The sequence below is a fragment of the Xiphophorus hellerii genome, chromosome 8 (assembly GCF_003331165.1).
Source record: "Xiphophorus hellerii strain 12219 chromosome 8, Xiphophorus_hellerii-4.1, whole genome shotgun sequence".
Lineage (NCBI taxonomy): Eukaryota > Metazoa > Chordata > Actinopteri > Cyprinodontiformes > Poeciliidae > Xiphophorus > Xiphophorus hellerii.
This window is the reverse complement of record NC_045679.1, coordinates 25,995,661-26,013,660: the sequence shown is the minus strand read 5'-3', so window position 1 is coordinate 26,013,660 and position 18,000 is coordinate 25,995,661. Positions and strand designations below refer to the sequence as shown.

Below are 18,000 nucleotides of genomic sequence, written 5' to 3'. Positions count from 1 at the left end.
AAAAAAAATATGAAGGTAACAATATCATTGAATGCAACAGAAAATGTGAAAAAGTTCATAAGATGTGAATAGGAAATGCATCTAAGGAATTGACTTTTTTTTCTGTTATAGTGAAGAGACAACATTACGCATAAATTGTCACATTTACTCTTTTTATTAGAAAAAAAAACAAAAAAGCTTTGACATTCCAGTGTTTGTGTTTTTCCATTTTCTAACAAAGGGGGCGATGAGACGACACTAGATTGTCAAACCCTTATTGTGAGCACATGTAAGATCACCGACATCTTTCCTGCAGCCACAAAACCAGACAAAAAAAAAAAGGAAAAAAAAGGGCTTGACTTTTAAAAACAACAATACAAGGTATTAATTATCGGATATGACAAAAAGAGGAAGTAGGAAGGCATTATTAGGGATACCGTTTACTATATGTTCATATTTCTATGCCAAACTCAAAAACCCCAACAAGGGGTTCAACAGTCATCAGTGCTCCCCCAAGTGAGGCAGTTCTTAAAAAACAAACAAACAAAAAAAAAAGCATGACAAGATTCAGTTGGTTTTTTTTTTAAAGTGGGTGTCAAAAGCAGGGAGGGACAAATGATCCCTTTCTACTTTAGCTGCTTAAAAAACAAAAAAAAACACAAAGTCCTTCGAAAAGGCTGCGCTCAGATTTTATTTACACTTAGGTCCAATGTTCTATTGGTTGGAGACCCGTCCCAGAGCATAATGATCGCAACACACACACACACACACACACACACACACACACACACACGCACACACACGCCAACACGCGCACGCACACACTCAAGCGTCTGGCAAATGGGTGTTTCTAAGTGTGTCACTACATACAGCGGTATCCGTCGGTTGCATAGAGACGGATTCTTCTCCCCAGAGCAGCGAGTGTTCCTGGTAAACATTCAAGTTTGGATCGTCGTTTGAAATGATCCTTAAATAATGGGAATCAGTCGAGTTTTAAACCGGGTCAACATACTTGTTCACAAGCACCACTTCTGTAAAAAAAAAAAAAAAAAAAAAAAAAAAAAAAAGGAAAAAGAAACATGGACACACCATTTATTAAAGAAAAAAAAATTAGCTCGTCTCTTTGTAATACTGTAACTACAGGTGGTTCAAAGCAACACACGACTTGCGCAAAAAAAGACAACTGCAACAAAAGAAGACAAAACTACTCTGAAACGCAGGAGGGGGATTTATCTGTCAGTCTGAATGGCTCCCTGCTCGGCTGCTGCCAAAAAAAACCCAATTAAATTTATCAGGAAAAATAGAAGCAGCGAAAGCAGCACGTCGACGGATCCTTCCTCCTTCGGAACTGAAGTTGTGCGTCTCGCCGCGATTGTTCTCGACGTCACCGGAAAACAGGAAACTCGCCGACAGACGGGATAGTGGTTCGCTGTGTCTTATACTCTCGTTCAGTCGAGGAGTTATGGTTTATATTATGTACAATAATTTATTAGATTCTAAAACTGTATATTCATCTTTTCTTCTTCCTAATGTAAGATAATTCTTTAAGAGTGTGCACCTTTTTTTTTGTTTGTTTTGTTTTTAATTTCGCAGATGCTGCATCAGTTCATGAGTTGTTGTTTCTTTTTTACTTACAGGCTTTATGTGCTATTAGAGTTGCAGGTGGTCCAGAGGGGAGGGAGGAGGAAAAATAAAGAGCTCCAGACAGAAAGTAGTGAGGATGGATGGGAACCGGACAGCGTGGCCAGGTTTTCTGCTCGACTCGCAAGGCAGAGCTGGTGGGCTGGTAAGTGATGGCGTGAGGGGCGTACAGTCATCTTCAGTCCGGGGTGTGTCCAGGTTTTTTTTTTTTTTCAGATTTTAAGGTTCTTTATAGTTTCGGCTCTCTTTTTGAGTAGATCTCCCACCTCCTGTAGCGAACGCAGGTAACTGCTCTGCACCTTGTCCATAGCAGCCTTCGTAAACGACGCCTCCTCCTGGAAACACAGAAACAGACGCTTTTTTTCCCCCCTTTCAAAAGCATTCAGATTTGAACTTTTTAGAATTTACATATCCGAGTGGACCAAAAGGGAAATTAAATGTTATCCTAACTCATATCAGACAAGTATCCTTAAAAAAAAAGAAGAAGAAAAAAAAAAAAGAAAAATCTTCGGTAGCAGTCAGTCTTCCAGTAAATCTGAAAAAGCCTCCGACTAAAGACTGTTGCAATATTGTCGTGCTAATCCACTTCATTTGATTTTGCTGCTCTTCTTTAAATTTCTGTCATGCTGCTTGGTTAAAAAACCAGGAAGAGAGACAACTGAGATATCACTTTTGAAATGCTAATCAGCAGCTCTTGGTTGTAAAAAAGTAATAAAAACTATCTTAAAAAAAATAAAATAAAAATAACTTTTTGCCACAGTTGCAGATCATGAAATTGTTGTCCCACTAACTCAAACTCAAGACTTTTTAAGACTACCATGAGTGGAATTTAAGACCTACTGCACCACAGAAATGTATGAACTTTGTCCCTCCAACTGGAGGTAAATTTGGAGGTATGCTAGCAGCTTTCTTTGCTGCTAGCATAAGCAGTAAGCAGTAAGGTATGCTTACTGCTAGCTAGCAGTAAGCATACCTTACTGCTAGCTAGCTAGTAAGGTATGCTAGCAGTTAGTTAGCAACTCAAGCTTTTGCCTGACAAAAAAGCCCAGCGAGAAAAAAAAACATACAATATACAAGATTAAATAGTGTTGCCATGACAAAATATAAGATCTGTGATTAATGTCTTACAGGAAGTTACTTTTTAAAAATGAATTATTAGGCATTTCAAGGCCTTAATTTTATATACCTGAATTTATGACTTTTTTAAGGATGCGGACACTGTGTGAATGCATATTAAGGTATTTGAACTATTAAAGTAGGCAATTCTAAATATGGTCCACTAACAACCTGCACGTCTCTTTTTCCTACATTTTAATTGTTTTATTGTCCTTTATAATATATGCAACACATTTTAAAATCAGAAACCACCGTTTTGGTTGAATGAGAATATTTTGAAATCTATATAGAAGTTTTTTCTTATTTTGCCAACATTAAAGGACATAAATCTGATAGTGAATATATGGCAGTGCCACAAATTCTCATTTTCTTCTTCTAAATATATTTATAAGAAGAATAATATTCTTATTTTGGGTGACTGTCAGACACACCTACCAGGTCACGTTTGCATGTGTGATTAGCAATAGTCACCTCACTGATGCCAACTGAGTGACTTGGTTGCTATATTTTGCAACTTTTTACACGCACAAAAAAAACAAGAACAACCAACAAAATTAAAACGGTATCGTATTGGCCAGAAAGCTACAAAAGGTGAATCATTAAAAGAAAATCTTTGAAAAACATCCAAAAAGCTGGTCAACAACTACAGTACATTAATGTTTCAAATGCTGTCACACCAACAATGAACTTTCCATTTTATTGAGCAGAAATATTTTTTTGCACCTACCCTTGAGCATCCTTCCAAGGTTAAACTGGCCAGTTTTAGGGCTGTGATGCCAGACTCTTGCCCCCTGATGTGCTCCACTGTCTGGGTAAGTAAGTCCTGCAAGTTCCCAGTCAGCTCCTGGAAACCACACACCACCAACGGCTGCAGCACAGGACGACGACACGACAGAGAGTCAACATGAGACACGTCACAGAGCTGCTGCAGAAGAGGAGTGTGTGTGTGTGCGTGTGTGTGTGTGTGTACCATTGCAGTATTGACATCCTTTTTCTTCTTTTTCTTCTTCTGTAAACTTGTTTTCAGTGGTCGCAGGATCTTGGCACAGTAGCTAGCACTCCACAACACTATGCTCACTGTCTGCAGAACAAACCAGACAAAGTGTTTGTTTCAAATTATTAGAGTATTAGGAAAATAAATAAAAAGTAGCAAAAAAACCCCCAAAACATCAGAGGAGAAACAGTTTTACCTCAAGAAAGAAAACTAGATTTTCTAATAAAGATGGTTGGGTTTTTAATTTGCTCTCTTTCATTTCCAATAAGTCTCCTTTGCTTTTATTAAGTATTTCTGTGGAGAGAACATAGAATTATGAAGCATATGAAACAAAACAAATGGAGCCTAAAATATAACCCAGCTGGTACCTCACCTTGAAGTTGAACAACTAATGACTTAAAAACGTTACAGATCTGAATTTGAAGCTCCGACGATTCGTCTAGGACAGTGAACACACACACACACACACACACACACACAAAACAAACGAACAAAAAAAATAACATTAAATGTCAGGTGGAACACAGCGAGGCATTCTTCATCTGGGCTCAAAGCTGAGGTCATTTCCTCTCACCGAGTCCGGCCGATTCCAGCTCCTGCAGGTGGACCGAGAGGTGCAGCGCAGCAGCCTGACAGTGGCAGCTGCCGACGGACAGCGCCGAGGCCAGCCGGGTGGAGGGGGGGCCCAGCAGGGGGTACTGGGACCATAAAAGAAAAACAATCGCTGTATTAAAGAGACGATGTTGTGTGTTTTCCAGCCACATGAAATCATTTTATAGCACAGTTAAGTTAACATTACTATGTTAACAGTCGTTATAAAAAATGCAACGTAGATCAAATATGACTTCAATTACGAAAACAAATTTCTTTCAACACCTTTATGAGTTTCTGTCTCTTTAAAAATTCCTGCTCTTTCTGAAGCTCCGCCTTCAGGAAGTCATCACAACATGGCTCCTCTATTAACTCTTTAACAACATTTTTACCAACGATTCACAGAGAAGCAGCTCCTACAAAGAGCTCAGCAGATGCGCAGTTCCACCAGGTGTTTGCTAATTACTGCTGGCTAGTCTGAAGGAGCTGAGTGGAGGAGTCTCAAGGGAGGGGAAGCTTGGAAACAGCAGCTCAGAAGAGGAGCTTTGTCCTCAAAGGCAGAGCTAGGTCCACCCAGGTGTTTTGAACAACACCTGAATGGTTGCCACGGGTGATTAAAGAATTTCTCAAACATGCGTGAAAAAAATCAAGGCAACACTCACGGGTGTGTTTTTGAAAATAATACAACATTATAAACATGATGTAAAGCTCAAAAAAGTTGATTTTTGGAGCTGCCCCTTTAAGAAACAGCGCCTCATATCCTGTTCTTCTTGCTGAGAATACACACAAATCTAGCCCAATACTAACAGAGCAAGCATCAGAGCTGGCCTGACCGGTACCTGTGTGTGTTTCTCTGCGATCTGCGCCGCTGCGTGCAGCGTCTGGTTGAGCTGCGACAGCAGGCTGCGGTGGAGCGAGCTCCTGTCGCCGACGCCGTTCTCGTTGGACATCTCAGAGTTCTGCTGCGAGGAGGCGTGTCCGGACGGCGTGAGCGAGGCGAGCAGGCGCAACGTCAGCGAGCGGATCCGCAGCCAGGCCTTCTCCTCCTCCAGAGAGCGAGTCCGGTGCTCATCGGTTAACTGCCTATAAAGGGGGGAGAGGGGGAAAAAGAAAAAAAGGCAAACATGTGGGTTCGCTTTTTGCTTCTGCGAAAGAGAAAAAATATATATATATTCCATACCTTTGTTTAGGGTCCCAGTTTGTGAATACAGTAAGGTCTCTGTTGTCCCTTAAAGTATCCCAGGGGACATCGTCTTCCTCTGAAGACAAAGACATGGCCTTAACACTTTCCTCTAGACTCAAGACGCTGAAAAAACAAAGACAGCTCAATCAAAGGAGAACCGCCTGCAAAACCCGACGGCTGTTACTCTGCGGCGCCTGGCCTTACACGTCCGCCTCCAGGAACAAGTCCAGCAGCATCCTCTCAGTGCGGACCTGGGCGAAGTGCAGCGATTGGTTCAGCCGGTTCCTGAGAGCGATGAACTCTGGGATTTTTTCAAACGCACCATACTTGTACGCCTGGATGATGTACTCGGAGGTCTGGAACGAAGCGGCAGGGGGGGGGGGAAAAAAAAGGTGTTTAGGGAGTCCAGGGCGGTGGGAGGGTGAGATTCGGAGCGGGGGAGGTGGGGACACACGCTTACATCTTTCTGGTTGGAGTGGAAAAACCTGAGGGAGAAGTTGCAGGACTGGGAGGCAGCGGAGAACTGACCCAGAGACTCGGCGTAACGCGTTAAAAGAAACCTGTGGGGAAGGAAAAAAACAAAACAAGATGACTTGATCAGAATCTGTAGGCAGAATGTCGGAGGCAACTGTTACCACTGTTAGAAAGTAAATTATATACAGCATTTGCACAGTAATATTCAACAACTTCCAAGCATTTTCAAGGTAAGTTTTAAAAATTTTCCAGCACCAAATATTAAAAAACAGCTTCAATTCACTATTATATGACATTATTAATAATGTCAGCAAAGTAAATTAAAACCTAAGAAATTTTAAGTTTTGAAAAGTCTCTGAAACACTAATTTCACAAAAAAATATCAAAGATACACTAAAGGAATGCTATGCTCTGGCATTTTTGTCAAAAAATATGTTTATTTGGTTGTTTTAAAAAACTGAAATAAAAATATCTTAAAAATGTAAGTTTTCTAGCATTTAGTAAATAGAAATAATTTTGGTAATTGTAACTGACCTAAAACAAGAAAAGTTTTGTCTCATTTAATTTCAGATATTGAGAAAAGTAAAATTGTGTCTTTTTATTAGGTGTATGAAAATATCTGGTTTCAACTGCAAATATTGGTTTCCAAATGTAGGCTTTTAAGCAAACAGACCGCACTTTATTACAAAACTGCGAAGTTAGAACATGGAGCACTTTCCAGGACTTCATACAGAAGACAAGCACTTTCCTTGAAACCTTGAAAACATCCAAATTAAATTCAAGCATTTTCAAGGTTTTTAAGCATTTGTGCGAATTCTGCGTATATGTTTTGTAGTAACATTAAAAAAAAGCTGCACCTAAATAAAGTTTTATCAGTTATCCAGCTGAAAAAGTTAAATGCGTTTCACAAGATGAACCGATGACCTGAAAAATGTCCAGACAGACAAAAACACAAAAGTTAAAGAAACGGAGTGCTGAAAAATTGAGTGAAAGGGGGGAAAAAAAAAAGAAGATAGCTGAAAAGGATACATGAGCTTATATAAAATTCACAGATCGTGTCTCCTGAACCACGCCGTTGAACTGACCCTATGGTGTCGTGCTGTATGTGCTTGGCGTCCAGGCTGGAGTAAAGGTCCACCACAGGTTCAAAGGAGCCCAGGCGGCAGTAGAGGAGCAGCAGCAGCAGCTTGAACTGGGCGTTGGAGGAGCTGTGAGACAGACCCTCCTCTAGGAGGCCCAGACACTGCCACACCATGTCCTCATCTCCTGCACGCGCAAACACAAGGGCGACGTGGAGACGACGCTTTGGCTGGAGTAACAAGAATGACAAAGATGATTCTAAAAAGAGGCTGACCTGTTTCTGTCCACAGGTCTATGTACACATGAGCTGCCATGAGGCAGTACATGTCAGAGAACTGCAGCTCGGTCTTCAGGGCGCTGCTCCCTGTAACAAAAAGAACGAGAGTAAATAAAATAAATCAGGGACTAAAGAAATCAGTAACCCTGTGACTTGTTTTTTTTTTAAATCATCCAACCCTTTAAAGTTTCTATCAGCAAGTCTCAAAATGCTGATTTCGCAAAGCAGAAGTCCTCCAGGCCACTAGGGGGCGTCGATCAACAAATCAACCAGATCCTCAGCAAAAGGAAAAGAAGTTGAAGGAAAAAAGAAAAGGTGTGCTAAACTTCATGTCTTTTACAATAATATACAACAGCAGCATATTTATGTAGGTAATATTAGCTGCTCCAGCCTCCCCCTGGTGGTCTGGAGCACTTCTGATTTTGTGACGTTTCATATTTGCCGTTTGTGGCATTTTTCCAAACTAGAACAAATATTCAGCAGATCTTATAAGTTTTACTTCATAAGAGCCGTGAGTTTTCAAGTGTTTAGATGAACCGCTAAGAAAGAGACTTAATTCTACCATGCTGGGTCAGAAACATAAATATGAAAATGTGGAGAACGCATCGATAATTGAGCCTTTGAGGATATTACGTTCAAAATGGTGGACTTTGAGTGTTTTTTGAGCCCCTCGCTTCTCTTTACTCTGTTGTTCAGAACAACGTGCGATGCTGGAAGGTCGACACAAAATAAAAAACAAACAGAAACAGCCACCAGCCATACCAAACTTGAGGCCGTGGTGATAATGAGCCTTGAGCTCGGCGATGAGGCGCAGCTTCCCGCCGACGTCCAGGGAGTGATGCAACCCCAGGGCCCGACTCAGCTGACATACACACAGATGCCTCTGTAGGGACTTGGTGTCCTCTGGGAAAGTGAAGCCGTCCTCTCCCTGCTCCCCCAGTGGAACCATTTCACTCAGCCGGTTAATAAACTGCAGGAAGAAGGAAAAAAAGCAAAACATAATCTAGGTTTTACACACTAAACCTTCGCTGTTCCACAGGCGGGCACGCCTCTGAAAGCTGTCCTGCCAGGGTTATAAGAGTTTTTGGGTTTTTCATTATAGTTCAGTTTTATTTTGTTGTGACTTTTTGTTTGTTTCATTCAATTAGTTTTAGTTTGTTTTTAGAGTGTGTTTGATAGTTATTAGTTCAATATTGTTTAGTTTTAGTTCATTTTTCTTGGTATGCTTTAGTTTTTCCGTATTAAAAAACGAAATATTTGTTTTAATTTTAAAGTGTGCTTGCTAGTTTTTACTAGTTATTATTGATTGAAGATTTTTTTAGTTTACTTTTTGTTATTTATAGAAGTAGCTTTAGTTTTTTCAGATTTTGGTTAATTTTTAGGTGCAGAATTCAAAACGTAATGTATTGCTTTAATATATTGACTGGGTAATGAATATTCATCAGAAAATACAATTTTTTTTTTTTTTTTTTACCCCTCCAGGGGGTCTTTTGTGGGCTCTAGTGTCCCTTATGACAGTAGGCTGACAGGAAACTGGGAAGGAGAAGGAGGAAGACATGGGGCAAATGTCGTCGGGTCCGGGAGTCGAACCTGCGACGGCCGCATCGAGGACTGAAGGCTTCCAAATACGGGTCGCGCTAACCACTACGCCACCACGGCACGCCCAATACAATTTTTTTAAAAACTAATTCAATTATTGTTCATCAACCAACTGACCGGTGTTTTCTCCCAACTTTTGCTGTCGTTGTTTGCGGACTAGCGCAAGAACCGTATGTTTTAGTTAGTTTTATGAATGCACTATATAGATCCTGTTATAGTTTTCCCAGTTTAATTAACTCAAGTTCAGTTTCCTTGTTGTGGTCGACTACAGTAACCTTGGTCCTACCTGGACGTGCTGGTCCGGAGTCAGCAGATGAAGGTATATTTTCAGGTCAGTGATGCAGCACGGCTTGTCTCCGAACTTCCTGAAGAACTGCACCATCAGGTCAAGAGGCTCGCCTGTTTAAACCGAAGCAGCAGAGTGTGATGTTAAGAAGCAGCTGCAGGTAGGTGAACAACTCGACCCGCCCAGCCCTACCTGGCAGGTTCTCCTCAGGGTAGCCTCGTTCTCTCAGTCGGTGCATCAACTCCAGCCGGGCTAAGTAAGGCCCTCTGAGAGAGCGAGAGTCTTTTTCGTCTTCTACTTTGATTCTCTCCTCCACAAACCTCACCACCTCGGCCACGGTGTGATGCACTGAACCCTCTGAGCAGCTGGAGACACAGAAACATGGTGAGAGCGCCGCCTCCTTTTCCCCAACACCGAGCTTCCTTATTAGAATTCCGCTCACTGTTCGGCGTCCTCCGGCGGGCTCCACGACTGGTCCATCAGGTGGAACAGAGAGTCGAAGTAGGAGGGGTAGAACTGCCAGTCGTCAGGACTGCAACAAAAAAACAGATTTAAGACTTTTTAAGGCCACCATGAATGGAATTTAAGACCTGCGTCTGCACAGAAAGGTAAGAACATCGTCCAGCCAACTATCCAATAAAAAAAAAGCTAGCTAACAAGAGCATGTTAGCAATTAGCTACCGATAGTCTCAGCCACTGACATAATAAAGGTATTTATTATTTCATTATTATGTGTCTATGGCCGTAACCAAAGACACAGAACACAAGGTAGATGTCTGAGTGCAACTCAAATGTCAGAAAAGTTCTGCAGTAAAAGAAGAGTGAGTTCTTTTACTGCAAACCCCCCCCCCCCAAAAAACAGAATATACAAAATTAAATAGTTCCGTCAAGACAAAATGTAAGACCTGTGATTAACATATTAAAGGCCAACTTTAAAATGAAATTAAGACATTTTAAGGCATTGACACTTTTAAATGCATGAATTTAAGAGTTTTTAAGGGTGGGTGGACAGTCTGTATTACTGACGTCTTAGCAGCGATCTGTAGCAGACTGAACTGTGTTTCATGTCGAATCTTCCAACAATAAACACAGGCGGTGCTTTGACTGCGTTTCTATTGACCGTAAAACTGTGTAAATATGGATTCGCTCAACATGATCACATCAAGTTCAAAAAGACACGTGTTTTTAGATACAGTTTTAGTGCTAGGATAAGGTGGTTCTTCAGTCGTATTAAAACTTATGTAATTCGCAAAACTGAAACGGAAATGCTTTTGTCGCATGTTGCTCATTCGTATCCAGCAGCAATGAGCTCATTTGCCTCATTTGTCAATGTCCAGCATCACAGTTCATATAAAGTTGTGCGTCATTTTATCGTGTTGAATCCATAAGTCTTCTGTAAAATCACTGACTACATTTTCCCCAAAGTGTCGCACACATAGTCGCTCCAAAGTAGGCGGGGCTTGACGCGCTAACGCCTGAATAAGACGCCAACGACTTCTCTGATTGGCTGATGGCTGAAAATTCCAGTTTTAAGAACTCTAAGCTCATCATCTGTTATATGAAATCATGTTGCATCATCATAATCCAACAGGAAACAATTATTCTGTCTAATGTCTTGATGGAGGCATAGAGAGGAATGCTACAGCAAATTTGGTGTCGGCATTTTTAGTGTTTTCTTTTTAAACTTTAGTCCAAAATTAAATTTGTTTTCCATGCTGAGCCAAATTATAAGTTTATTCCAAGAACTATGAAACAAACAAACAAGCAAAGAGAATCTTTTTATAAATGTTTACCCACTTTTTCAGCAGCAGCTTTTGGGCCAGGGCGTTACACTCTGGCCAGCGTTCCAGTCGAGTGTAGAGCATCATGCATTTCCTCTCCCTGCTCTGCAGCTCACTGGTCAGTTTCTCTGTGGAACAAAGTTCAAAATGAATACTGAAGATAAAAACAATACTGACTTTTTCCAACATTTATGTGTCATAAAAGTGTTTGGAAATCAATCAGATCACTGCTGTCGCATACACCAAGAGGGAAGTCCACAAACAGCAGTTATTCAGTCACATTTGATCCAAGAACTTTTTTCTACTATATAGAAAACAGAAATATTGCGCAAAAAACCCCCCCAAAAAACATCCACCTACCTCCCAGTGGACCCCTGATCACATGGAGAGCTTCTTCACACTTCCCCAGACGCTCCAGGATCATAAAATACAGCTGCACCTGCAGCCACATGGTGGAAGAAAAAAAACTATGCTGAAATTCTGTTAGCAAGTGAGCGTTTTAGAGTTAAACATTCTAGTTTGTATGTAACTTCAGTCTATTTGATGATTAATCGATTATTAAATTAGTAGACGATTATTTCAGTAATCGATTCCTCACAATCAATTGTTTCGGCCGTACCCTCTCCAGGCTGGAGGTCAGAGGATGATGTAGATGCAGTGAGGCTTACCTCAGCTTCGGCTTCGATCTTCTCCTCCTTCACCATTTTCTCCACCATGCGCTCGGCCAGAGGCAGGAACATGGTCTGGGCCAGTTTCTCATCCTTCGCTGAGATCGCCTGTGTTAAAAAGAGAGAGTCGCCTTTTAACTTCATAGCTGTAAAAAAAAGCAAAAGAAATGCGAACAGAAAGCCTGGCCGTACCTGCATCACCAGACTCATGACAGACCAGAAGTAATATGGATTCTTGGGGACAATTTTGTACAAGGCCATTCCTGCCTGTGAAGTTACGAATAAAGTTGTTTTTATCCATCTCATTACCGACAGGGAAGAAAAATCAGCTGTTAGTAACGTCTGTTTCCTCACCTGCTGCATCTTCTTGTACTCTCCCACGCGGGCGTAAGCCATGAAGAGGTGAGAGTGATACTCCTCGCTGAGCGGGACCTTCTTCACCGCCGCTTCGTACAGCTTGGTGACCAGCTCAGCTGGAAGCGGACGGTGAACTGTTAACTCGGAGTGCGACGTCACCTGACAGGAGCGGGGGGCGTGAATACTTACGGCGGTGCATCTCCCTGTACAGGATGGTCAGCGCCTGCAGAGAGTTGTCGTCGGTGGGCTCCAGGGTGGTCACCTCCTGGGCCAATGAGAAGGCTTCATCCTGCTTCCCCGTCCTCTGGAGGCCGATGGCCTTTAAGACCTGCAGAAAAAAGAAAAAAAAAGAAGCAGAATGTTTGAAAAAAAACAAAAAAAACACTGAGAATGCTGTTTATTGAGGGTGAGGATGTATGGATGTTGCCTACGTGACATCACGCGCACAAGATCCCACCCCCCGGCTCCCTGCTAGAGGGCAAAAAGCTGCTAGCCGACGATGGCTAACATTGATTTTAGCTGTCAAGATGTCAACATAACACACTAAATCTTAAATGTATGTGTGATATATACAAGAAAAAAAAAAAGAGTGCAATGCTTTGCTACTAATTGTCAACACTACAACAACTAGATAAGATCAGAAAAAAGTTTTAATTTAAAAACAAAATAGCGAGGGAGAGCAAAGCAGGTCAGTCGCTAGCCTGACTATGACAATTTTAACATGTAGGTGTGCTGTGGAATTCAGTGTGTTTCGGTTCAGCTAAAAAATTTTAAAAAAAAGAAGAAAAAAGGTCACCCACACACCACCTCTCTGACAGCTCATCAGTAGAGCAGGTGTTTAAATTAGCTAATCAACACCACAGCAATCATTTATTAATAATCGCATTAATATTTGTTATACAAGCATAAAGTCTGAAAACACAAAACTGTAACAGACTGAATGTTCTGTTCTTTGTGTGGGAAACGTTTGCGTTTTTTTGTTTTGGGTTGAATCCTGTTACGCTAGTGGTGTAGTTGTCAGTTGCTATGGCAACAAGTCTGTGTGTAGCATAGCTGACAAAGAGCGAAGAAAAGACTGATACAAGTGGTTTTGAGTTTTTCTGCATTATTTTTCCCCTTGCTGTGGGTCACTGCAGTAAATTAAGGTCTCAAGGTTTCATTTTGTTAAAGGAATTATTCTACCGCCACAGCGCGGATGTGGATGGCACGTAAAAATGTTTTTTTAAAAAGCCCTTTTGCCATCCACCGTTGTGCACATGTGCAAAATTTCTGGATGTAACCAAACAACATGCAACCTGTCTATATAAACACAACATGCACAGATCTGCAGGGTACGACCAATTTGGTTGCAAAATTGACTGGATTTCTCAATAGTGCAACTGAAAGAAAAAATCTCTGGTCGCACTAGTGCAACCTCTTTTTCAAGGGTAAATAAAAAAGTCTCTGATTTGCTCTGATTGTTTTATCAACAAAAACAATTTCATCACTAGTTCATCACCAACAGTGTGGTAGGACCATTGTGGATGGAAAAAAAAAAAAAAAGAATCTCAGCCAAAAAAATAATTTTGAAACTTTGAGATTCATCTCAGAAATTTTCTAGAAAAGAAAAAAAAACCATTGAATTTTCAGAGTTTTAAAGGTTGAAAATTTGCCAGGAAAAAAATCCTACTCACCTTGGCACAGTGCAGGTCCTTGTGTTTCTTCAGCAGTTTATCTGCCTGCTGTATTGCCATCTTATTGTTGCCATTATCAAGGTAATCTGAGGAAACATAATAAAAGAATAACTGCTACAGTCATTCAGTTTGTGAAGATTTATTAGTGCTCCCAGAAGGGGGGGGATCACTTTATTAATAAACCCCTCAAGAGCAATTGCTTCATCTATGGAGATGAATAATTAACAAGATTGTTTTAAAGTAAGCAGTACATTTTATGGGTCGTATGAGGGGAAACGATTTTCTGATCTTTGGAAGACTTTTAGAACTTCTTGGAGAAGGTTTCGCTGAAGAACTGGACATTTTCACACTGACAAATGCAAATAAGGAAGAAGCTCAATGATTGAAGGATGTCTACTTTCTGATATAACCAAGATTTTTTTTTTTAAAGATATAGCTTAAAAAGTGTAAAAAGAAAATAATAATGTTCTGCCAAAATATTTGTAGTTTAATGTACTCTAATGTTGCAGAAAAAAAAAAAAAGAAACTTTATGGGGCAGAGTCTCCCCTTCCCCCGCCTATTGCTGTACACTACCAGTCAGCTGGCTCCTACACTTTTTCCCTTTGCTTATACGACAGAGAAATTCAAAATTCAGTTATTGGAAATACTGGCTGTCATGAAAAACAAAAAGTTGCCTTGTGAAACTAAAAGAAATCCCCACTCTCATTTTTATTAGGCAACTTTTTTTCCCCCTAGAGTTCCACCGTTAAATCGGCCGCAAGTTCCTTCGTTTTCAGACAGACTATTTCCCGTGCCAACATTAGCTCCAAAAGAAACACAATCCATTTTCTTGTAATTCTTAAATCTTTCTATCGATCAATATCTTGTTAGGATTCAACGACTGCTGTATTCTGGCCGATCAGCAATCTTTAAAAAGCCTGGCCTGTTGATTCCCACGTTGGAAAACTCCTTATTTTTTATTTTTATTAGAGAAGTTCCTAAACATAGCAACGGAAATCACTAAATTGGCAACAGCTGTTAGATTTTCAGATAAGCATCTACAAACAGCCCAAAATGAAGCATATCTGGGTCGATTTATCGGTGCGCCATTAATACATTACTAATATATTAAAAAGACAATACAATAATGTTCTACATGTAATGTACCTTTAATAACCAATGTCAATATCTATTATTAATTGTTGCTTTTCTGCTTGAAATAAAGGCAACTAATGTAGATTTTTATTTTAATGGTATTCCTAAATCTCATCACACCAGCAGATGATTTTAAAGTCATTTCTCTTTACAGTCATATTTTGTGCTGCTACTGCACAGAGATGACAAAAACAAGCCCCATAAAAATAATTAGCTTGCATTCTAATGAAGCCTCAACATAAAACTGCAAACTACACATCTTCCCCGAACGCCTCGCGAGTGTTGCAGCGTGCGGACGCAGCGCCGCAAACTGTTTCGGTCCCTCCAGGACAGCTGGCTGCCAAAATTAACCGGCCGGCGCGGCAGTATGCTGTGATTATGTCACATCTATTCTCTCTGCTCAAGCTGGCGTCACAGGGAAGGCGAAACCGCTGAAAACTCGAGAGACCGGGCTGGACTCCGACATTAGGATGCAGTTTATAAGTGGGACACACGACAGGCAGCACAGAGGGTCCTGAAAACAGCAGGGGCACGCAAAATAAAATACTCTTAAAAGGTCGGCACAAAATTATTTCCATTTCTGTTTAGAGTTTTTCCATCCAACTGGTTTTCTGAGCTCTAAATACTAACTTGATGCAGTTGAACTTTTTCAATCCCAGATATCAGATCAAGATGCAGATTTTTTTTTCAGCATTTTTTTTTTATTTTTATGAACTTGATCAGGACATACTACTTAAGCTCAACAGAACAACTGCTTTGTGACAGCAAAGTGATGAAATCACTTTTCCTTTTCCCTCTGGTGTTGGGCTGCAGTGATAACGACAGTACAGGGCTGCCAATACTTAAAAAAATTTTTTTTTTTTTAACAAAAGTAGCTTGTTTTCAAAAATATTTGACAGTGAAATCTGATCATGCCAGTCTGCCCTGGTCTCCTTAAACTGCTTCATTGTGTGTTATTGTAGCTAAATTATCCAAAAGGGATCATTTGATCCAGATTAAATAATGATTTATAGCAAAGAAGCAAAACAAAAACTCAAACAGACCATGAAATTTTACTACACCTGAAGTAAGTTTGATTTCACAGTAAAGTCTCCACATACAACTTTAATAAAACTCTTCCTTACAAACACCTTGATGTTGCTAACTAAGATCCGACATGTGTGCAGTTTCTATCAATACTTGCTGGTTAACTTTGTGGCCGTAAAAAAAAAAGACCAAAACGACATAAAAGCAGGTATAATTTCGGTTAAACTTGTCAAAAGAAACCAAATGGACGCCTCTTGTAAAGGTTGCTTGGCGGTTCGAGCGGAGCTCTGACAGCTCCACACCAGCTAGCCAGCTACAAAGCATTGTCCTTAACTGTTGTGATGCTAATGCTAACTAAAGGCTAACTATACAGCTATGCCTTTCAAGTATTGAAGCTGCCGCGTTATATCGGACACTGTAGCCAAAACCTGACAGAAAACATCTTGTGAGGTCCGTAAAGTCCTTCAAATGTGTCTGCAACGTGCCCACAATCTGACAGGCTGGTTATCTTGACACATTAGCCAGCTGAGCTCGCTGTCAAACACCGACCGTTAGCAAAAGGAGAAACCTTTCGACTTTGAGAGGGAGCTACTCCGCACCTTAAAATCGCCCAAACCTTAAAGTGCTTCAACACAGCTGCTAATGAGCGCAGTTTTTGAAACGGGAGGTGCGAGGATTCGCTCAGACGTCCGCCGCAGCAGCGGTGCCCTTCTCCGGCTTAGCGTTAAAACCGGGTAAGGTGCACTGTCATTGGACGCTGCATGCAGCAGAGTCCGCGGCTGGAACCTGAGGGGCCGCATCACTGCACTTATAACGCCAACAGCCTGTATTGTAAGCATATAGTCCCCTATAGAACACGGCCTTGTTCTTCAAACCTGCCCCACTGAATAAATATGTATCTTCTCATTGATATCCTACCATAAATAGGTCTGAGCCTCCTGTCGTTGGGATCTTGCACATGGCCTCTCGCCGCCATGGTGGAGTTTACCTGCTGTGTAAATGTTCGCGCATGCGTACTTCCGGCTGTGTCATGCCTAATTAAAGGACTCACCCCCCTCCTCCCCTCTCTCTGCTGGAATCAGAATAGCATGCGTATATGGAAATCCGTTACTGTCAACACATGAACATAAGAAGCAACGATTTCAAATATATATTGTGAGAAATTGGACATTTAAATTTTCCATCATAGCATCACGAGATGTACATCACTAGGACTGAATTACTATGACAACCAAAGTATTCTTAAGTCAAATCTGTGACAAAAATTGAGCAACAGGTGAAAAATATTACTCCATTAAGTAATCTTTTAAAATAAAAACCATTTCTGTCAAAGGTTTTTTAAATATTAGTGTATGTTAAAATGTCTTAATTCAGTCGCATTACTCAACGAATGGCCTTTTTGAGATCACACCACAGCATCTTAAAGTGTTTCTTTACATTTTTTTATTTTAGCAAATATTTAGAGGTGGACTTGTTGGGTTGCTTCAGATTAATGAATAATCCATGTGCACCTGAGCATAAAAGTCATGAACCGATGGGCAAACATTCTCCTTGTCGAGATCCTGAAGCAGCAAACCAAACTCAAACCATCACCACTGTGTGGTGTGATGGTTACATGTACTGTCATGTACCCGTTTATGTACATGACAATACAAAAAAGGTACTGAGACGAGATGTACCTTTTTTGAGTGTTAGTCTACAGAATATTTTGCCAAATATCTTGGGGGTCATCAAGCTTTACCTTTCTTGGAAAATGTTACAGAACTTTGAGTTCTTCACGGCCCAAAGTGGCTTTACCTCTGAACTCCCCCTGCTGAAATTAAACCAAAAAATATGATTAATCACAGTTGTTGTATGATTTAACATGGAGGCAATTACTTCCTCAAAGAGGTCAGGTTGGTTTGGAAACCTTTTGTTTCCTTAAAAACTGAAATATTGAAAAATATCCTTTTTGAATTTTTACTCAGACTATTGCTGTATGATATACAAAAATAACATCATAATAATCTACAACATATTTATATGTTATGTGAATGCTTTTCATAGAATCGACTTTGGAAGTGCAGTTTCTTCTGATTATATGTTTTATTACCCTTGGCATTTTAACACAACAAATAGAATTTGGTCAGAAATAAGGTTG

General features: G+C 40.6%; 1 protein-coding gene across 1 annotated transcript; it reads right to left on the bottom strand.

Moving 5' to 3' along the window:
* Positions 1-135: 135 nt before the first annotated feature.
* Positions 136-16,876, bottom strand: naa25 (N-alpha-acetyltransferase 25, NatB auxiliary subunit). The gene is made up of 24 exons (XM_032570572.1): positions 16,779-16,876; positions 13,700-13,785; positions 12,216-12,354; positions 12,024-12,142; positions 11,862-11,936; positions 11,670-11,777; positions 11,362-11,440; positions 11,018-11,129; positions 9,663-9,752; positions 9,413-9,585; positions 9,221-9,333; positions 8,098-8,305; positions 7,333-7,422; positions 7,064-7,244; positions 5,965-6,064; positions 5,709-5,860; positions 5,502-5,627; positions 5,161-5,404; positions 4,305-4,428; positions 4,104-4,169; positions 3,927-4,024; positions 3,707-3,817; positions 3,464-3,604; positions 136-1,955 (listed from the first exon to the last, which is right to left on the bottom strand). The coding sequence occupies exons 1-24, from the start codon at positions 16,834-16,836 to the stop codon at positions 1,833-1,835; spliced, it is 2,916 nt and encodes a 971-aa protein (XP_032426463.1). The 5' UTR covers positions 16,837-16,876; the 3' UTR covers positions 136-1,832.
* Positions 16,877-18,000: the final 1,124 nt, after the last annotated feature.

Bases quoted from the DNA above. Each gene is read 5' to 3' on its own strand.
- naa25 (XM_032570572.1), bottom strand. From the start codon at position 16,836: ATGGCGGCGAGAGGCCATGTGCAAGATCCCAACGACAGGAGGCTCAGA. The intron at 13,786-16,778 runs GTAGGATATCAA...ATGTTTCCTCAG, and splicing joins GAGGCTCAGACCTATTTATG to ATTACCTTGATAATGGCAAC. The intron at 7,245-7,332 runs GTCAGCCTCTTT...TTGCGCGTGCAG, and splicing joins AGACCTGTGGACAGAAACAG to GAGATGAGGACATGGTGTGG.